This window comes from Macrobrachium rosenbergii, chromosome 21, assembly GCF_040412425.1.
Source record: "Macrobrachium rosenbergii isolate ZJJX-2024 chromosome 21, ASM4041242v1, whole genome shotgun sequence".
NCBI classification, from domain to species: Eukaryota; Metazoa; Arthropoda; class Malacostraca; order Decapoda; family Palaemonidae; genus Macrobrachium; species Macrobrachium rosenbergii.
The window spans coordinates 60,718,604-60,741,820 of NC_089761.1; the positions used below are offsets into that span (position 1 = coordinate 60,718,604).

A 23,217-nucleotide genomic window follows, 5' to 3' on the forward strand; every position below is an offset into this window, starting at 1 on the left:
GCGCCAGAAATTCTTTTGTCACGTTGTCGTAATGTTTGCACTGTTTTATATTAGTCGTTACATAAAGTTTTATATATGGAAATGTGCGCAATTTCATGTAGAATACAACAGAAAATAACTCATGGTTGTAGCTTTTATCAGTTTTGAAATATTTTCAAATAAATCATGATAACTGCCAAAATTTCAAGCTTTGGTCAACTTTAACTTGACCGAAATGTAAAAAAATGCATTTATAAGCTAAAACTCTTACATTCTAGTAATATTCAATCATGTACCTTCATTTTGCAACAAACTGGAAGTCTCTAGCACAATATTTTGATTTATGGTGAATTTCTGAAAAAAAAAAAAATTTTTTCCTTACGTCTGGAGCAATGATAACTTTCGCTGAACATCTCAAGAAATTCTTTCGTCATGTTGTCGTAATGTTTGCATCGTTTTACATTAGTCATTACATAAAGTTTTATATATGAAAATGTGCGCAATTTCATGTAGAATACAACAGAAAATAGCTCATGGTTGTAGCTTTTATCAGTTTTGAAATATTTTCACATAAATCACGATAACTGCCAAAATTTCAACCTTCGGTCAACTTTAACTCGACCGAAATGGTAAAAAAACGCAATTGTATGCTAAAACTCTTACATTCTAGTAATATTCAATCGTTTAACTTCATTTTGCAATAAATTGGAAGTCTCTAGCACAATATTTCGATTTATGGTGAATTTTTTAAAAAAACATTTTCCTTACGTCTGCGCGCTGGTAACTCGGCCAGAACATCTCAGAAATTCTTTCGTCTCGTTGTCGTAATATTTGCACCACTTTATATTAGTCGTTACATAAAGTTTTATATATGAAAATGTGCGCAATTTCATGTACAATACAACAAAAATAACTCATGGTTGTAGCTTTTATCAGTTTTGAAATATTTCCATATAAATCACGATAAATAGAAAAAATTCGACTTTCGGTCAACTTTAACTCGACCGAAATGGTCGAAAACTGCAATTGTAAGGTAAAACACTTTACAGTCTAGTAATATTCAATCAATTAGCTTCATTTTTCAACAAACGGGAAGTCTCTAGCACAATATTTCGATTTATGGTGAATTTTTGAAAAAAACATTTTTTTATGTCTGTGTGTTACGAAATCATGCATCATTTTGTGATAATATTTTCTCTGTGTTGCTTGGATCATTTTAAAATTTGTTATATACCAAAATCATCGCAATTTAGTGTACAATACAACTAAAAAAATTAACTCATTAGCTTTAACCGTTTTGCTTACAGCGATTTGTATACAATTATATACGTTTTTTTTTTTTCGCTGTCATATATTCCAATATTTATATATGATAATATTTTTTCATTTCTGATGGTTGCATACTAAACTTCAGGCAATGACAAAAGAAAATGAGCCAAAATGAACTCTTAATCTTAAAAACTAAGCGTGCTGTGATTTTTGAAAAAACTTTTTCCGCTTCAGCGCTAACTCACCGAATGCCGCCGGCATACGGGAGACGTTTTTGTAAATAGGGCTTCGGCATTAAAGGGTTAAGCGACATTTGTAGCTTCATGAATATATATATATTTCTGAGCTTGTCCCTGTGTCAGCCGGTGAAATTCCTATTGTGCACGAATTTCTAGGTATAGATATTGCTAAATATACCAAAGAAAAAAGCTATCAGGAATGCTGGGGTTACTACCCCCAGATCGAACATCTATAATGAAATAGATGTCGGTATAGGTAAGGGTGAGTGATTGTTGTCACTGCCACAGGACCGCACTCTGAAGATATCCCAATGACAAAACCCCGGAATGTGGGGAGCTGATCCAGCGCCCGTACTCACCCGCCTGCCAACCGACGACCCCAGCGCCATCTGAACTCATTCCAAACTAGCACGTGTTCAAATTAGAAAGCTTTTTCTTGTGCTGGCCTTTTTTGACGAAATTTGGATCAATTTCATCATGTCTTCAAGCAATTTCACCGTGTCTAAGTTAAGTACCATCTTCTTGTGGGGTTTTTACTACTTGTGAGGCTCTTATAGGCCCGTAAATTAATATTTACAGGGTCATATATCAGGCGCTCCCGGCGTTCCCCTGTCAGCCATGATGACCTTGAAGCACACCCTTACAGCTGGTTTCTGCAAGGGTTTCTCTCGGTCGCTTACAATTTTATTCATGTTTTATAATTCCCCTTCAAGAAGTTCCCTTTGGAGGCGTTTATCTATGTCGGGCGGGTCCTGGTACCTTGATTAGCGTTATTCCTTCACGGAGGCTTCCTCCTTATTTTGGTTCTTGCAGTTGATTCATAGCGTTACCAGGCTAGATTCCCTCTCCAGGGTGGTGCTTTCTTTTGTCAGTTTTCTGATTTATAGTGTATTGGATGACATGGATAATTTGGTTTTATTATGATCCGGGCTCGGCGTCAGGTGCAGTCTACTGGCTGCCTACTTCCTGTTAAGCCTCGCTCAGTTAGGGCTATACGCTTAGCACAAGTCCTTATATTTTTGTATATTTATTCATATTACGGGTACTTATATGTTTACTGGTTAACTTTAACGATATTTATCAGAAATTGGGGATCCTAGCCTAGCCCTCTCGCTCCAATCGGTGGATTAGGCTATTCAGGTTAGGTTTTTGCATTATCTTAGCTCCCATCTCTCCCGACTATGTCGCTTGAGCGAGGGAGGGAGGGGTAGGTTGGTCGAGGGAGTTCCTGTTTGTTGTTCCATCCACCTTACCACTTGTTTTTGGGTTTGCTGGAGTATCCGAAACCCCTGTTCCCTCCTCCCTCTGGTGAGGGAGAGAGAGAAGAAAAACAATATGGGGAATCTTCTTCATGCATTGCCCTTCTACCCTATGGGTCAGTTGTTGGTTGGACTGCGTTACAGGAATTTCTCTCCCTTTCAACCCTCTCCCTCTTCCTTCTCTCCTCCCTTATTGTCTGGGCTGCGCCTTCAAGATGAGGGTGAGAGTTTGGTGACTGCCTTAGAATAGTGCTGTTGCCCTATCCTTCTCTAGTACTTTGGTGAGTGTCATGAGTCTCCCTATGAATAGGTAGTCGATACGTCCGTTTCGGCGCCCCGCGGGGAGTTACAGTCAGTGTATGGGGGTATCCCCGTCCTGTTAAAAATAAAACTCGATCCCACCTTCCAAGTCCAAACCTTCCAGAGTCTCACTCTCTCTCTTTCTCTTCTCTCTCTCTCTCTCTCTCTCTCTCTCTTGCCAGTGGTGTCATCTCTCGCGTGCGGACGTCCGGTCTCTCCGACTGTCACCCGAGGGGGGGACTGGTCTGGTTCCCAGTCGAGTCACCCACCCTCCTGGGCCCCGTCCTGGTGTCATCCGCTCGGCTAGTGTTTCGTTGGTTCGCTCTCCTGTGGATCGAGCTGAACTCCAATCACTTTCAGGGTTCAAACGCTTGCTAATTCCGTTCTGCCGTCCCCGGCCCTCCCGTTGCCTTCGTACCGGTTACCGCTCCGGTGGTTTTGGTCTTCAGTGGGTTGGCTTTAGTCACACCTAGCTCTCTAGCTGCGTAATGACTGTAACCAAGTGTCGGAGGTACGGGATCCCGGAGGGGTCTGCGCCGGAACACGGCGACCTACAGTGTACTATTATCCTATATTGTTAACCGGTTACTTTGTGCCATTATAATTAATGCATGATCCTAGATTAAGATCCTACTCCGTTGACCGGCGTTCCTTAATTTAGTATATATCATGTTTTGCTCTGGTTTATTACCCCACCGGAATGCTTCGGTGGATCCGGTATAAACTAAGGCCTGCTGCCGGGCTCCGGCAGTATTTATTCTTTAAGTAGATTCACAATTAAGAGTTGCATGATCCTAGATTAAGGTCCTGCTCCGCCAACTATCTCCGGTGCTCCTTGATTTAGTGTGGTCATGTTTTGCTCTAATTTATCGTCCCGCCGGAATGCTCCAGCGGTCCAGTATAAATTATTTAACATACTCCAATACCTACTATAGTTTAAGGTCCCTTAAATTAGTAGGTTCATATACCGTTTTACACTTACAGACTGTGCGTTGTGAGGAGCCCGGGTGCTCTGCAGTGCTGCACCAGCCCTATGGGCACGTCGTCTGTCGCTCCCATGCGGGCTGTGCAGTCCGGCTTGATGACCTCATCGTGTGGCACCCGGACGGTTGTGAGGTTTGCTTCGCTCTTTACGAGCGTGTCCAGGACGAGTCGGTAAGCTTATAGTTACTGCTTTTAGTTTACCTGGTATCCTCACTTGTTTTATTTACGTTATGGGCTTAATATATGGCTTATATATCTCTCACCAAACGCTCGGTCGTTAAGTCCCTCCTCTCTTCCAGGCCGACGAAGCTTCCCGGAACGACGCCTTGGGTTCTCTTCGAGCCTGGGTGGCTGGGTTTGGGAGAAATGTTCCGTCGGGGAAGCCGTATGTTCTCGACGAGAACATCCGGAACCTACTCTACCCCGGCGCCTGGATCTCAGCGGCTGTACCTGCAGAAGTCGCTGTTCCTGTCATCGAGCAAATCCGGGTAGAAACCCAGCCTCTCCAGGACGAAAGTCTCTGCGCGGCAGTGTCGTAGGAAGTAGCGGCCATAGATCTCGACCTGGAGCCTATGAATACTGAACAGGACCAGGAGGTAGGTGGGGAGGTAAGTGAGGCAGTGGGGGCAGGCTCCCTTTTTGATTCCCCTTCTTCCACCGCTTCTTCCTTTCAGGGATTTCATAAGTCTTCTCTCTTGAGGGACGGGGCGCAATCCACTGTCCCCAAGTTGAAGAAGACTTGGAAGGCAAAGGGCTATAAGTCCGTGACTTCCCGCAAGGCAACACCCTTCCCTCCGGTGAAGCCACGGGATGCTAGTCCAGTGGCTTCCGCAGGCAAGGCCACTCCCTCAGCTAAGGGTGCGAGTTCGAGAGCAGCTAAGGCTAGCCCTCCTCGTCAGCCTGCCTTTGACCTGGAGGCGTTTGCAGGGATGCTCTTACAAAGATTTTCCATGGAGGTTGATGCTAAGCTGAGCAAGCTTACGGAGAGGCTGCAGAGCCAGGAGAGTATGCTCTCCGGGTTCATGCGCTCCAGTGGGTCCACTGTGCATTATCCCATTCCGGATGCCTCCGCCCTCCCTCCATTTGACAAAGGAAATCCATGGCGTTTGGCCCTTCATGCTCCCCGGCATGAAGGTACCCTAACGATCGAGGGTCTAGGCACGCGCAGGCTCGAGGAGTTGGAGTCTTTCCTCCTGATCTGCTGCACCCCTACCCAGGCTTCGCCAGGCTGACGGAGGAAGCTTGGGTAAGGACGGATAAGGTCCCAAAGGAGACAGTGATCTTCCCAAGGGACCAGGCGCAGTCTACCTTGATGCGCACCTTTAATGAGTGGCAGGCGGAGAACACGAAGTTGACCCCCTTCAAGGGCAACTTCACGATGTTCTCCTTGGGTGACAGGATCCCGACCCCCTGCATGACTAAGGTGCCCCTCGCGACTGCCCAGGCATGCTCGGAGGGTAAGCAGTTGCCTCAGCTCCGGGAGACTGATCCCACCTCTTTGATCTTCCCCGGAGACGATGAATTTTGGAAGGATGCCCCGGCCACTTTTACTTCGGGTAAGCAGGACCCAGAGTGTGCATCTAACTTATTCAGCGAGCAGCTTCCCAAATTGCCGGAAGCTCTCCTGAAAGCAGAGTTTGAGGCTAGGTGTCGGCTGAGCCGATCACTGAACTCACTGTGCCTGGCGGAAGCAACCGCTGTGACGTTCTCGGAGGAGCCACTCTTCCAAGTCCTAACGAAGTCCCTATTGGCGGGATTTCAGGCGGACTTGTCTGACTTCATGGTAGCGCGGATGAATTGCCGCAAATACATCTTCACCGATGCTACCATCAGACATGAGCCTAATAAGCTCATGAAAAGTTCCTTCTGGGGGGCTAATATCTTCCCGGAAGAAGAAGTCAATAATGTCCTGGCGGAGGCAACCAGGGCAAATCAGAGTCTGCGCTCCCGCTGGGGTATCCCCGCCTTTAAGCGGAAGACCCCCGAGTCCGTCAGCCCTCAGAGTAGACCTGGTAAGAGATACAGGAGGCACAGCAGGCTGTTGTCCAGGCTGTACCTGTCTCAACAGTTTGCCAGCCTTCTACCTCGAAGGCCCAACCCCAACAGTTCGTGCTGGTGCAGCCAGCTCAGCACTCTCTTGCCGCTCCTTCCTTCGTAACGTCTCCTGTATTTAACCCCTCCTATGAGGGCCAGGGTCGTTTTCAGGTCTTAACAGGAGTGCAAGGGGGACTAGAGCGAGAGCCTCCTTCAGAGGCAAGGCTGCCTTGCGATCCCTCTCCCGGGGAAGAGGAGGCCGTGGTAGAGGAGGCAAGCCTGCACCCTCCCAGTGAGAACGATCAGGTGGGCGGCAGACTTTATCTGTTCAGGGACCAGTGGACCTTCAGTCCATGGGCCCACAGTATAGTCTCCAAAGGTTTGGGCTGGAGCTGGATCAAGGGCCCTCCCCCTTTGATCAGATTTCATCAACCGTCCTCCAAAGCTCTGCGGGACTTTGCGACGGAATTACTCCTAAAGAGGGCCATAAAGAAAGTGAGACACCTGAAATTTCAAGGCAGGCTGTTCAGCGTTCCCAAGAAAGACTCCAGTCAACAAAGAGTAATCCTGGATCTGTCACGTCTCAATCTTTATATACAATGCGACAAATTTCACATGCTTACAATCGCGCAGGTGCGGACTCTACTTCCTCGTGGAGCCGTCACCACCTCTATAGATCTTTCAGACGCATATTATCACGTCCCGATTGCGCAGAACTTCTCTCCCTTCCTAGGTTTCAGACTGGGGAAACAGGCCTACTCGTTCAGGGTCATGCCATTCGGGCTCAACATAGCACCCAGAATCTTTACGAAGCTGGCGGAAACGGTAGTACAACAGTTACGGTCCCGGGGGATATCGCTAGCCGCATACCTGGACGATTGGATAATTTGGGCATCCAACGTCGAGGAGTGCCGGAGAGCTACGGCCATAGTGATCGAGTTTCTGGAATCCTTAGGCTTTCAGATAAACAGGGCGAAGTCCCGCCTAACTCCGGAGGCTCGATTTCAGTGGCTAGGTATCCAGTGGGATCTGGTCTCGCACAAACTGTCTATTCCACCAGCCAAATAAAGGGAGATAGCCAAAGCCACCAGGCAATTCCTCAAAAACAGGAAAGCCTCTCGCAGAACGCAAGAAAGAATCTTGGGTTCTCTTCAGTTCGCATCTTTAACAGACCTGCTCCTAAAAGCAAAGCTGAAAGACATAAACAGAGTGTGGCGAAGACGAGCCAATATCAAACTCAGGGACAAGGTGTCATTAGTTCCTCATGTGCTAAGGAAAAGACTCCGGCCATGGTCCATGGTCAAGGGTCTCTCGAAGTCAGTTCCCCTTCAATTCCCTTCAATTCCCTCCTCCAGCTCTAATAATCCACACAGACGCTTCGTTAAGCGGCTGGGGAGGATACTCACCAAAAGAAAAGGTACAGGGTACATGGTCCACAATGTTCCGTCAGTTCCATATAAACATCTTGGAAGCGATGGCAGTGTTTCTAACCCTGAAAAAACTTCGCCCCACCAACCAGGTTCATATCAGGCTGGTGTTGGACAGAGCGGTAGTAGTACATTGCATAAACAGAGGGGGTTCCAAATCAAGCCGGATAAACCAAGTGATGATAGCCATCTTCTCCCTAGCAGAGAAACATGGCTGGCACCTGTCAGCTACCCATCTAGCATGAGTCCGGAATGTTATTGCAGACTCCCTGTCCAGAACAACTCCGCTGGAGTCAGAATGGTCCCTGGACAAGGCTTCTTTCGAATGGATCCGCCGTCAGGTTCCGGGCCTTCAGGTGGACTTGTTTGCCACGGAGAGCAATCACAAACTCCCTTGTTATGTTGCTCCCAACCTGGACCCTCAAGCTCATGCCACGGATGCAATGTCCATAGAGTGGAACAATTGGCAGAAGATATATCTGTTTCCGCCAATAAACCTGCTGATGAAAGTGTTGCACAAGCTCAGGTCATTCAAAGGCCAAGTGGCCTTGGTAGCTCCCAACTGGCTGAAGAGCAATTGGTTCCCTCTTCTTCTGGAGCTCAAGTTACGGTGTCATCAGATACCCAAGCCACAGCTGACTCAAATAGTGCAAACAAGGACTGTGTCAGCTTCCTCAAGAATTTTGAATGCCCTGGCTTTATGGACTTTATGAAATTCACCGCTCAGAGAGGGGCGGATATTGATCCCATTAATACTCTGTTTCTTGAATCAGATAAGAGATTCTACTCTCAGACAGTATGATTCAGCAGTTAAAAAGTTGGCATCCTTTTTAAAGGAATCTGAAGCCCAAATCATGACTGCCAATTTGGTAATATCATTCTTTAGGTCACTGTTTGAAAAGGGTCTGGCTCCAGCCATCATTACCACAGCAAAATCAGCTTTGAAAAAGGTGTTTTTGCATGGCTTTAAGATTGATTTAACAGATTCATACTTTTCGTCCATTCCTAGAGCATGCGCTCGTTTGAGACCAGTGACCCGTCCACATACGGTTTCCTGGTTTCTTAATGATGTTCTAAAATTAGCCTCAGAAATTAATAACGATCAATGTTCTTATTTGAATCTGTTAAGGAAGACCTTGTTCCTAATTAGTCTAGCTTCAGGTGCCAGAATTTCAGAACTGTCTGCTCTCTCTAGAGGTGTCAATCACGTAGATTTCCTCCCGTCAGGAGAAGTTCTGCTTTCCCCAGATCAAAGATTCTTAGTGAAAAATGAAGACCCTCAGGATAGGTGGTCCCCTTGGAAGGTTGTCCCTCTTCCACAAGACCTGTCCTTATGCCCAGTCGCTACCTTGAGGGCCTACTTACAAAGAACTTCTCAGTGTTTGTCTGGTCCTCTTTTTATCAGGAAAAAGGTGGAACACTTTCTTTAAAGGCTATAAGACAACAAATCCTGTACTTCATTAAACAAGCTAACCAGGATTCAGTCCCTAAGGTTCATGATATCCGAGCAGTGGCTACCTCTACTAATTATTTTCATAATATGAATTTTGCTGAGCTGAAGAAGTACACAGGCTGGAAATCTCCATCAGTGTTTAAACGCCACTATCTGAAATCACTGGAAGCTCTGAAATTCCATACAGTGGCTGTAGGGAGCATTATCCCTCCACCTTAAATTAACCTTTAATTCCTATCCTCCCCCCGCCTGCCTGCCTCATTTATTTGCCCTGCCATTTTCTCCTGGACCAGACATGCCTCACAGCCTGGCTCCTAATATTATGATGTACAATCTTGCAGTGTTAGTTTTTAAGTGTGTGATATGTTATACTCACTGTGATTTAGTTTTAAGGCCGGAGGTACCTTTATAAGTTTTGTCATTTATTTAGTGTCAGTACCTCCCCACTATAGTATTAATGATGTACATAGTTGTTTCTCATGTCCTTTACTATAGTATAAATTATATCCCTAGTCATAACTCAGTTGTTCTGCTATACCTATAGTATTTAATTATATTTTGGGGATAATTAAAACTATTTTTAATAATGGTGTTTTTATACATGATCACCTAAATGTTTGTCACTTTTAGACTTTCACCAAGACTTGGTATGATTCTCTGTTATGATTTCACTGGCTGACACAGGGACGAGCTCAGAAAAGGGATTTTGACAAAGGAAAAATCTATTTCTGAGGGAGGCCCTGTGTCACCAGTGACCCCAGGATCTAGGTTTCCCTCCCGGTAGGCATACCAAGCTTGTGGGGGTGCTAGCCTGGAATGAGTTCAGATGGCGCTGGGGTGCCGTCGGTTGGCAGGCAGGTGAGTGCGGGCGCTGGATCAGCTCCCCACATTCCGGGTTTTATCATTGGGATATCTTGGAGTGCAGTCCTGTGGCAGTGACAACAATCACTCACCCTTACCTATACCGACGTCTATTTCATTATAGATGTTCGATCTGGGGGTAGTAACCCCAGCATTCCTGATAGCTTTTTTCTCTGGTATATTTAGCAATATCTATACCTAGAAATTCGTGCACAATAGGAATTTCACCGGGTGACACAGGGCCTCCCTCAGAAATAGATTTTCCTTTGTCAAAATATATATATATATATATATATATATATATATATATATATATATATATATATATATATATATATATATATATATATATATATATCATGATGCATACCAAGTACCTGGTTATTACACAACTAATTTCAAAATTCAAAAATTTACCTCACTTCAACCAGATACCTGAACTCTCATAACAATAGGAATTACGACTGGATACTCTAAAGGTAACAGTGATCCCTTAAAAAACTTACTAATCACTGGAAAAATCAAACTAAGTTTGTCAGAATATGTGTGAGGTATCAACAATTAAACAAGAAATATTCTAGAGCAAAAGGGCATCACTCCATCAAATAACTTTAACTGTTTCCCCTGGTCTTAATTCACTTTAGCAAAACTAACAGAACAAAACATGTTTATCACTTGTCTTATGCACACAATCAATCCTATTCACTGGTGGTCAATAAATGAAACAATGTTTTTCTAAAAATATTAAATACAAAAATTTATTTTTAAATTCAAAATTTATAATTAGAATTCACAATCTGAAAAATTTACTATTACTTGAAAATAACATAAAACTTAATTAATTCTTGAATTAAATTATGAAACAAAACTAATTCACAAAAACTTTAATTTATCAGGAATTTAAATTAATCAAGAAAAATTTAAGCTATCAAGAATTATTCAGGATTTTGAAAGAAAATCATAATAAATGAAAAATTAAATTAGGTATGCAATGTTAAATTATCGAGAAGTATTTAAAATGATACATAAATAAATGTTACATCACATACAAAAAAAAAATGTGCAAACAGAAAAACACACAAAAATGCACATAATATTTATCAATAATAATTTCACTAAGGCAAAATTTCCTAACTTATTATACCATGGTATTAATAAGTAAAATTCACGTTACCTTACACAAACTTGTGAAAATCTCTGTAAAATCACTTTGCAGCTGCGCTAATTTCACTAAACACACCTTTTCACCAGGCGCTGTTACAAATTAAATAATTTTACTAAGTTCAGATCTCAAAAGTTAACGCTAATACGTGACCACAAATATACTGCGTTGAAAATAATCTCTTTTTAAGAACGAGAGAGAGAGAGGGAACCAAACTGATCGGTCTCAAGAATAAGAATGAATAGATTTCAGAATTCCAGTATCACATGAAACAATTACATGATGTCATTAAGGCATTTTGGTTCCGAGATACAAAAGAAAAGTTCTAGAAGCAGGGAGGACGTCACTACGGCATTTTGGGAATGAGATACGTTACAAAGTTCTAGAAAGAAGGTGACATCACTCCAGCAAAATGTTTTGAATGCAATCGGGACAAAACATGACGTAACTAAATCAAGACGTTACTCTTTCTCTCAGAGTGGCGTACGTGACTCGAACAATGCATGTACCAATGTGAAATCACTTGTCTTGTTCTCGTACAGGACGAATCTTTTACAGAAACCTCTACACAATCGAAACATACAGCAACTGGCTAATTATGATTGAAGTGTTTTATAAACAAGACAAAAAACTGAGTTGATTTCCTGAACGAATCGGCAATTGTTATTCAAAACTATCCTCACATTAACCCACAACAAAGTGTTCTCTGTTATCTCAACTGATGACAACTAAAATGAAACATGTCTTCGCTGAACACACACACGTGTTCATATACTATGCTTTTATCAATAAAGATACTATTCATTCTAAACTACGTTATTAAGTCATCTAAAGCATTAATTCTTTTGAGATCTGCTGTGACATTTCCATAATTATTATTATTACACATAATACATGATAAATAAAAGAGTAAATATAGCATAATATTGCATGATATACATATTACAAGGCAACATCATGAAAATATATAAATAAATATATATACAGTAAACCAATCGTATTCGTGTTCTCAAGATTCGCGGACTCACATGTTCGCGGATTTCTCTGTGGAACATACTACCCAATATTTGTGGAAAATTCGCCAATTCACAGTATTTTTCACCGAGAAATATTCACTAATTACTGTATTTTCATGTTATTTTCATGATTAAATGCACTTTTTGTGATAAAATTATTAAAATACTCAGGTATAAGCATTTTTAGAGGGTTTTTCATGTGTTTAAACTACCAAAATAAGCAGTTCTAAGTGTTTTTAGAGGGGTTGTAAGTATTCGCGGATTTTAGCTATTAGCGGGGGTGTGTGTGTGGTACGCATCCCCCACGAATACAGGGGTTTACTGTATACATATACACACACACACACACACACACACACACATATATATATATATATATATATATATATATATATATATATATATATATATATATATATATATATAACATTATATATATGTATATACATACACATAACATTAATCTATATATATATATATATATATATATATATATATATATATATATATATATATATATATATATATATATATATATATATATATATATATATACAGGCAGTCCCCAGTTATCGGCAATCCAGTTTTATGGTGCTGGTCTAGCAAAGGAAATCGGTGATTTTTGGTGCCAAAAATCGATGATTTATGGTGCTGAAAATTGCCAATTTCCATTATCAGCGCTGGATAATCGGGTACTGGTGATACATACCTAACAAAGTGCCGATACCTGGGGTTATCAGCGCCAATAAATGCCAAAAATCGCTGATTATCGTGATTTTCTGACCTCAGCAATTTTTGAATAATGTCACTCTGTCGGAACAGAACCCCCGCCGATAACTGGGGACTGCCCGTATATATAGATAGATGGATAGATCTAGATCTACATATATATATATATATATATATATATATATATATATATATATATATATATATTATTATTATATAATATAATTATTATAATATAAGAATTCACTGAAGACGACCTTAATTTGCCCTTAGTTATTGAGAGTAGAATCGTCACTGCATGGCCAGTCCTAGTGGACCTAGATATCACAACAATTAAAGTTATCAACAGTTTGATCTGTCCCTTTCCTTTACCTGAAACAGACATTGAGATAGCACGGTCAAAAGGGGCAAAGATGAGAGGCTGGGTGCCACTCCTTTAAGCAGCTTAGCCCAACTAAGCTGCTTAAAACAACCTTCTAAAGGCAGATTAAGCTAGTGAATTGTCTTTCCTTTCGCAGGATCCCTGGGAAGAGGCAGCCAGATGGCTGAACACCTGGGCAAATGACATCTTTTGCACACGCTCACCAATCTTTGCACTCGGTCAGGACACTCGGCCAAGGCCTTAAAAAGAGAAGGACAGGAGACATCTCGAATAGTAGTCGTTGGGCAGTCAGTCATGATGCAGTTGGGCCATTAGCAATTAGTAGTTTGCAGTTAGCCATACACGCAGGCGAGTGATACTAGACGCTGAGAGTTGTCCTCCACCCTTCCACCCAGATGTCCACACCAGACTCCTGATGTGAACCCAGTAATACCCGTCATCCTCGAAAGGACCTACCCAGGAACCTGAGTACGATGTCAAGTGTGTAATTGTCCCTCGTCATCCTTAGCCAGAGTCCCGCTTCCCCTAAGGTAAAGTGCGAGTAAAGACGTTTCAGTCACGACCGTTTGCCCTTTTGAAGTGCTACCAAGTGCCAGTATTGTTTCTCATCCTTGTGTCATCTGTTCAGTACCTTTTGCAGTGTTTCTTGTTCCAGTGTAAAGTGTTCAGTTATTCCTTGAGTCCTTGGCACCCTTAGTGCAGACTCGAGTCATATTCTGTGTTATACTTTCCTTTACTGGCATGTAATGTGTAACTCTCTCTTGCAGAGGGACCTATTCGCAGTAGGAGGATCTTCAGGTGCTGCAAGCCCTTTACCAATTCAATTACTCATTTTCCCTTTTAATGCTTTCTTTCGTAAAAATAATTCCTTAATTTATCCCAAGTGTTTACATAACATTTCCTTATGAAGTAGAGCCTTCACCTCCTAAAATCATCCCTTGTTCTTTGTTTTTTACGATTTCCCTTTACGCAAGTCAGAACTCCAAGGCCAATTAAATGAAGTGTCCATTGCTGGCCTGTAAAAATCACTAGAAATCACATAGCCCCAGGGAAATTTGTAAAAATATTATAGAGTATAATATATATATATATATATATATATATATATATATATATATATATATATATATATATATATATAGAGAGAGAGAGAGAGAGAGAGAGGTGGTGTCCATATTTTTTAATCCTATCGATATTTGCCAAATGTATAAATGTATGGTTAAACCTGACATTCATTTATTACTGTATTTTTTATTGTTTACTTATATAGTAGGAAGTTACTACTCTACTGGACATATAAGTAAATCTTTTTTTCTAGTTTCTGTACATTTTCTACATTGTTAATCTGTTTCTTGCATAATTAATTATCTATTAACCCTTAAACGCCTACTGGACGTATCATACGTCGACTAAAATTGTCTGTTGGGTGTCAAGTGGGCGTACCATAAATCGACTAAAAATGCTTTTTTAAATATTCGCGAAAAATAATTATAGGCCTAGTTTGCGAAAGGTTTTAAATCACGCGCCTTGAGGATGCTGGGAGTTCACGGATCAAGCTGTTGTTTTGTTTATAAAAACCCAGACGCCGCATCTTGCCGAATTTCCTCCTTCCCGTACCAGAAAGCATCGGTGCAGCATCGTCCGAGCGATTTTTTGACGCATCTGTGTTTTGCAGAACTTTGGCGAGTGTTTGCGTATTTGTGAGGCAACAGGACGTTTGCAGAGATGTCCCAACGTCGTCAGGACCGTGAAAGCGCATATTGCCTGTCGGTAGTGAGCGTGTGAGACGAGTTTTAGACTGGGATGCTGGAGAGGACCAAGCACCCAAGATGACCCAGCTTCTCAACGCCGTGTTGTGCGGCCACATGTGACCGAAGGGGACCAAGGACCACATCCGTGCCTTTACGACCCTAGAAGCATCTGGGTGTCCTGAGGGCATCCGTAAATTTTGAAAAAAACTTTTTTCTTCGCTGAAAATCCTGGCATTTCTTGAGTCACCTTGTCGTAATTTTTTCACCATTTTATATTATTCGTTACATAAAGTGTTATACATCAAAATGTGCGCAATTTCATGTAGAATACAACAAAAAATAAATCATGCTTTTAGCTTTTACCATTTTGAAATATTTTCATATAAATAACGATAAATAGAAAAAAATCAACCTTCGGTCAACTTTAACTCGATCGAAATGCTCGAAAAACGGAATCGTAAGCCAAAATTCTTACATTCTAGTAACAATCAAGCATTTACCTTTATTTTGCAACAAACAGAAAGTCTCCAGCACAATATTTCGATTTATGGTGAATTTTTGAAAAAACTTTTTCCTTTGCTCCGCAAAAAATCCTAGCATTTCTTGAGTCACATTGTCGTAATTTTTTCGCTGTTTTATATTATTCGTTACATAAAGTGTTATACATCAAAATGTGCGCAATTTCATGTAGAATACAACTAAAAATAAATCATGCTTTTAGCTTTTACCATTTTTGAAATATTTTCATATAAATAACAATAAATAGAAAAAAATCAACCTTCGGTCAACTTTAACTCGATCGAAATGCTCGAAAAACGCAATCGTAAGGCAAAATTCTTACATTCTAGTAACAATCAATCCTTTACCTTCATTTTGCAACAAACGGAAAATCTCTGGCACAATATTTCGATTTATGGTGAATTTTTTAAAAAAACTTTTTCCTTCCATCCGCGCGTGCGAACTCTGCTAAAAATCCTAGCATTTCTTGAGTCACCTTGTCGTAATTTTTTCACCATATTATTCGTTACATAAAGTGTTATACATCAAAATGTGCGCAATTACATGTAGAATACAACAAAAAATAAATCTTGCTTTTAGCTTTTACCATTTTTGAAATATTTTCATATAAATAACGATAAATAGAAAAAAATCAACCTTTGGTCAACTTTAACTCAATCGAAATGGTCAAAAACTGCAATTGTAAGCTAAAAAACTTACAGTCTAGTAATATTCAATCAATTTCCTTCATTTTGAAACAATTGGAAAGTCTCTAGCACAATATTTCGATTTATGGTGAATTTTTGAAAAAACTTTTTTTACGTCATGTTGATTACAATTCATGCATCATTTTGTGATAATATTTTCTCTGTGTTGCTTTAATCGTTTTACAATCTGTTATATACCAAAATCATCGCCATTTAGTGTACAATACAACTAAAAAAATTAACTCATTAGCTTTAACCGTTTTGCTTACAGCGCGATTTGTATACAATTATATACAATCTTTTTTTTTTTTTGTCATATATTCCAATATTTATATATGATAATGATATTTTTTTCATTTCTGATGGTTGCATACTAAACTTCAGGCAATGAGAAAAAGGAGCCAAAAATGAACTCTTAATCTTAAAAACTAAGCATGCTGTGATTTTTAAAAAACTTTTTCCCACTTCAGCGCTACCTCCCGAACGCCGCCGGCATACGGGAGACATTTTTGTAAACAGGGCTTTGGCGTTTAAGGGTTAATTATGCTTTATTGATATTTGTAAAAATGCTGGACTAAAATATTGGTAATCATTTTTAATTAAATGCTAAAAATGCAGCAAGGAAATTGAAGGCGATTATAAAAGTGAACACTTGAAAAGAGCTCATGAAAATGTAATGTTCAAGTAAAGTTCCACACTGTGATTGATCCAAAACAAAGGAAAATATCATTTGGAGTGTTAACTGGTACAAAGACAAGGGAGAAAAGGGAGCAAACAGAAGCTGCTTTCTCTGCAGCTGAATCCACTCATGACCAAGATATTAATGTTGATATTGAAGATGAACAAGATAAGATCCACATCCCAGCGCCTGCTGTGCCAGATGTGAAGACACCTGCAAGGGAGGCACAGGAGACAGAAGGTCCTGTCCAAGAAACTGAAGAATGCTCAGAGGAGAAATCTGCAGTGAGCAATACTGAAATACTAGATGGTCCAAATCAACCTCTTTTGGGTGAATATCACAGGAAACAACATCCTATGAAAAGGGAGCAGGAGACTTCAACCCAAACCTCTTCAAGAAATACCCCTGGACCAGCTTCCACAAGTCAAAGTCAATTGTGGGCTTCCCCTGTGAGAAGTTTCTCTCTGATCATTCCTTCACATTTAGCAAGGGGCAAAAAGCCTGAAAGACTGGCAAAGCATGCTCAGAGCAAAAGTCACAGTGTAGCCATATCAAAATGGATCACATTGAAGATAAACAAAAGACGAGAAACATCAGTTTTGGTCCTACTTGATAGTGTTCACAAAGACATGGTCAAAAGAATAGAGCCTATCTCAAAGTGATTGTAGAGTCCATCCTTTACACTGGACAACAAAACGTTCACCAAAGAGGGCATTCAGAAGATAGGTCCAACATTGGACAGCAATCAGATGTAAATGATGAAAACTTGATAGAACTTCCGCATCTTCAACGTAGAGACATCCCCCATGGCTTGCCGAGAGATTAACTTCACAGCTGGCAGCACATCACCAATGGCTGTCACCGAAGATTCAGAATGAGATTTTGAATATTGCATCTGACCTTGTACTGAAGGACATATCTAAAGCTGTGGAAGAAGCTGGGAAGTTCAGCATCATGGTGGATGAAACAGCAGATGTCAGCAACATGGAGCAAGTGTCCATGTGTTTGCGCTATATATACAATGTCAGCCAACAGAAACCTTCATTGGCTTCTATGAAGTAAAGCCTACAAAGGGAGAGGTACTCTTCAAATTGATACTGGATGTACTTCACAACATGGAGCTGAGAATTGAGGATGTAGTTGGCCAGTGCTTTGATGGGGCATCTAACATGACTGGCAAAGAGAAGGGTGTGGCCACAAGAGTGCAGGAGGTCTCACTTAAGGCTATCCATGTCCACTGTCATAGGCACCCATTCAACCTTGCACTACAAGATACAATGAAGGAAAATTCTGTCATCAGGAATGCACTAGGAGTTGTCCAGTCCATCCACATCTTTAATAACCAAAGCGAGAAAATGTTCTCCATTCTGTACACATTCCAGATGATGACTCGGCACCGTACAGTCCATACATCAAGTTGAAGTCTCTGAGTGAGACACACTGGGCCTGCAGATGGGAGGCAGTGAAAGCTGTGGAGCGACAGTCTGAGAGAATTCTACTTGCTCTAATACAGCTGCCCAAGGATAAAGATGCCAAAACTTCTGTGGATGCTAAGGGTCCCGCCAAAGTTGTGCTTGACTTCCAGTTCATCCTTGGCTTGCACACTTTAAACGTGGTCTTCACCAACACAAATGCCTTGGCTAGCTACCTGCAGGGCCATGAGGTTGATGTGATGGCTGCAAAGGTCACTTGTGATGCTACAATGCAAACCCTCAATAAGTGCAGGGATGAAATTGAAATGACACCAGACATTGAGGTGGAAACTACAAAATGCCAAAAGAAGCCAACCATTAGGCTGCAAGCTCTCTCAGGAGAGACTCCTGAAGAATCTATCTCCTTTACAGACCATCAGAGAGCCAGGATTGTATACTATGACGCTCTAGACAGAGTTCTCACTAAAATGAGAGAAAGATTTGCAAACAGGGATACACGTATCCAGACATCCCTGGCAGTTGTAGCATTAGGTAAAGTAGCAGACGATAGTTTCAAGGCAGTGTCTGAATTCTACAATGCAGCTCAAGACATCCTTATGGCTGAAACCGTCATTTTTCACAATCTGGAAGGCGTGGAGGTTTAAACTGCAAATACAGTGGTAAACTATCTCCAGTCAAATTCTCTGTGTGAAACTTTGCCACACTTCAGTGAGGTGGCAAAAACCCTGGCAACTATACCTGCAACATCTTGTTCAGCAGAGAGGTCATTCTCATGCTTGAGAAGACTCAAAACCTACCTTAGATCTACTATGGACCAAGATAAGCTCTCAGCATTAGGACTTCTCTGCCTTGAAAGAGATCATGCCAACAGGGCAGTCATGAACACTACTGTGGATGTATTTGGCACACAAAAGGGGTGAGACAAAATTTCCTCCTAATTTATCCCCAAATACACTAACTGTACCAGTGTAATACAGATTTTCATTTGTATTTTTATATCTTTTCCACATGTAGTTGGTGATCTGTTATTCACGCCATATATCATGAAAAATAATGTAAAAATAATCTGTTGATACTATCTCCTTTATAAGTTGCATAAGATTTTAAAAGTTACCCCTGCATTTTATTGTATTTGAGAGATTTTTGGTACTTTTAAAACACACATAAGATGCATGCATGAACACACTGAATGAAGAATAGGATAGTAGCTACATGGTTTAGATAAACTTCTTTAAATTCGTACCTAATGTACATAATTTAATAGCTGTTTGGTGTTTATTACACAGATATATTGCAGTCTGAAAAAACTCTGAGGGGTTTCTGAAATTTGGGCAAATTTGGTGTTCCCCCTAAAATAAATCCCACCTCCTATGCCTATGCAGACATTCTAGATTGTACTTTTCTCCTAACAGTAGAAATTAAAAATGCTTAAGAGTATCATCAGAAAAAAAAGTACTACACAAAATTAATGTGATGGGCAAGCTCAAAGCTGCATAACTCTGAATCCATATCTAGATATGCTACAAAAAAAAAAATATATGAATTTTCTGTCAAGATAATCAGCCATCTTCTTTACATAATCTGTGTATCATAAAACATTAAATAAATATTTCAACAAATGCAGTCTGAAATTAGAAAAGGATGCTTTATGAAACAAACTTCCAAGTCCATCAAAGAATGAATGCCTTTAATGTTTACCTTCAGCAAATTCTTCAATGTGACTAGGTGTGTCTTTCACAAGGAGGACATAAGGAATGAATGATCTACAGCAAATAAATAACTGACAATACATCACTCCACATGAAAAAGAAAATGAAAGGATAATGCAAAGACTACATAAAGTTTACATAAAAATTATCTCACATTTAGCACAGCAAACAAACCTGGTTAATTTTGGCAAGACGTTCTGTTTCCTTTTTGTTGATGTGGGCTTCAATACTTGTCTCTCCACGGGAAATTAAGCGACTATGCCAAGAAGCCAGTCCACCAAGAGAGAAAAACACTCCTGAAATTAAAAAAGTTTCCATGCCAAAATAAGGAAATTCTTGTGGAAAAAAACGGTTATAATGAGGCAGTACATGCAAAAAAACATTTTTTTCCATCCACTGAAAAAAATTTATTTTCTCATACAAAACCATTACTGAACTTATAATTAGACTTTACAAGTGCCATGAAATTATCCAAGAAGTCTCAGTCCCCCTTCAAAAGAAAGGAAATACCGCATTGCACATTTGCTGGATCACACAGTCTCAGCCAGCTGACAGTTTCCTTATTTACTGACTCAGCCCTGAACTGCAAGAAACAAACAGGGCTGGGGACTGGAAACTGTATGAAGAAGTAAGGGGTTTCCAAAAAAATCATATTTTTTCATCACTAGTCAATTATTGTACTTATAGATAGTGTGGACCTCAATTTAAGGGATCTGTTAAAAAACAGGTTTTGACATCAGAAAAACCTATTTTTGGTAGTGCTGTTGAGTCCTCAAGGAGTTACCTTCCATGGGTTTGTCAAAGTTCCATGGTGACCAAACTAATATCAAAGAATTCTCTTTTAGTTGGTCTCATAGCCAGATATTGTGTCGTAATGATAAACACTATAACGCATAATGGAGTATGTAATGGACTTAAAGATAAGAGAGCTCTTTCCATTATCTTACAATGAAGCTGTACCCTGGTTCTTTCCTTTGCCAAACCTGCAAGAAGAGGAAGTGATTAATGCGCATGGTAAGAGACCAAGAAGCCAATACTTTCTGTTGGTCAATGCAGGATGATCCCTAGCCCAAATCACATGCCTTTTCATCAGGGAAGTGGGAGGGTTTAAAGGACTCAGCGACTACCAAAAATAGGTTTTCTCTATGTCAAAATCTGTTTTTTGATAGCTTAGTCGCTTGTTTCGTCCTCAAGGAGTGTTACAAAAGAAATTGACAGGTGACAAAAAGGTTTAAGCTCTCAAAAATTTTAATCCCAACAACCCAAAGAAAAAACATTTCTGATCCCAGGTCAAGCCACAAGTTTCAAGACCCATTCTTTATTCCAAATACCCATTAGATTTTGGTAACAAAGAACAAGAAACTAAACACGAACTTATGTTTAAGGATATGGTTCTACAGTGGCTTACCTAAGCATACTGGGTTTGGTTGCAGTATTGTCACACCTTCCCCCAGCGATAGTTAGCATACCCACCCATCAGAAAGACCCCTGGTTTTCCGCTGTAGCACCTGTGGGGTCAGGACTAACCGTACTACCTACTGACACACAGTGTAGCCAAATTTGTTCAAACTCATGGCAATAATGTTTTAAGAATACTGTCTCTGATGACCACCCTGTACATTTGGAGACTTCTTCGAAAGAGACATTTCTGAAGAAGGCCAACAACGTATGCACTTACTTTCCTATTATCATGTAACCTAGGAAAGGTGTGTGGATTTGCCTTTTTAATGAGGGGTACTAAAATTGTTCTCAGCCCTTGTAGAGAGAGTGGTTTGTTTGTGCTGGGGTGTAGGAAAATTGGACCATATGGGATATTTGCTGTGATCTCTAGGTAAACCTCAAATGCTTGAAGTAAGCATGTCTTGTCTGCTAAACTGAGTTTTCTTATCAAAACAGGGGGTTTCCTTCTTAAAGGATTCTCATTCTTGGCAAGGAATAATGGGCCAGGGGACAATAATAACTGATTGGTCAGCTGTTTGTATAATGTATCATCCCCTATCTAAGAGAGCCTAGTTCACTAATACGAGCTCCTGATGCTAGAGCAATCAAGAAGATCACTTTTTGCAGCATGGGTTGTGGTTGTATTGGGTCCGCTGAATTGAGGAGTTGACAGAAGTCTAAGCACCTTGTTCAAGGACCAAGTAATTGGAAGCCTTTTGGAAGCGGGTCTTTGTAGTGCACAAGACCGGAGAAGGGAAGTGACAATTTCTATACTTGAGTCAATACCGAATCCATAAAACAAGGGTTCTGTTGATGCAGCCTTGTGTGCCAGGATTGTTGTAACAGCAAGGCATTTGTCTTCAAAAAGGTATATGAGAAAATTTAAAAGTGTTTCATAGGGATCTCAACTGGGTTCTCAGCATGGATATAATCTAACCATATCTTCCATATAGACTGGTATTATTGGACAGATTATGTCCGTAGTTTTTGCACTAGGTACCAACAATGTTGGGTGAGTAATTTTCACAGTAGACAATGTTTACAAAAATCCACACCTGAAGGTCTCAGCTCAGAAAGGAGGATGCGTAGACAACTTTCCCTCCTACTGTCTGGGATATAACAGTAGACAGTAGTGGAATTGATCTCTTTGCCAGCTGTTGGAGTAATAGGAACCAATGCCTGTTTACCCAATTTGAGGCTGTTAATTAAGCTGTTCCTTAGAAGGTTAGAAACTTGCTCAAAACCTTCAAAATCTGGGACAATCGAGGAAAAAGGTATACAGTATTGTCTTCCATTTATTCCAGTCTTCTAGGAAGGCATCTCTTGCTTTTGCTTGATTGTCCAAGTTCAGAGACACATACACTAAAAGTTTGTGATTCTCATACATGGCAAACAGGTCCACTTCTGGTTGTGGAAGCATGTTGGCTATTGTTTGAAAAGAGTGGTTGTCCAACATCCACTCAGTTGAGGCTGTCATTTTCCTTGACAGAGAGTCTGCTATTACATTGAGAGACCCTGTGAGGAGAACTGCAGACAAGTACCACTTCCTTGCTTGCGCCATCTGAAGGATGGCTAGCATTACCATACTGATAGGAGGTGAACGTGATCCCAGCCTCTTGATGCAGGACATTGCAGTCACATTGTCTAGAACCAACAAAATGTGTGTCTCTTTACAGGTTTGAGTTTTTGAGAGACAAAAAGACAGCCATCAGCTCCAGGAAATTGATATGACAATTCCTCAGAGTAGCTGACCACCTCCCTGCCACCTAACGATCATTCCAATGTCCTCCCCAACCCGTCAACGAGGCATCTATATGTACTGTCACTAATACAGACGGAGTCAGCATGACCTGTTTCGCCAGACTCCTTCCGGGTCCAAGGCCGAAGTATCTCCCCAACTTTTTTA

The 23,217-nt window shown here is 40.8% G+C and overlaps 1 protein-coding gene across 1 annotated transcript in view; it reads right to left on the minus strand.

Moving 5' to 3' along the window:
- LOC136850228 (palmitoyltransferase ZDHHC16) overlaps positions 1–23,217 on the minus strand; it is a 173,367-nt gene that overhangs the window by 66,018 nt on the left and 84,132 nt on the right. Inside the window, exon 7 of the mRNA XM_067123867.1 lies at positions 20,046–20,167. Coding sequence (XP_066979968.1) covers positions 20,046–20,167 — 122 coding nt within the window. The remainder of the gene's footprint in view (positions 1–20,045; positions 20,168–23,217) is intronic.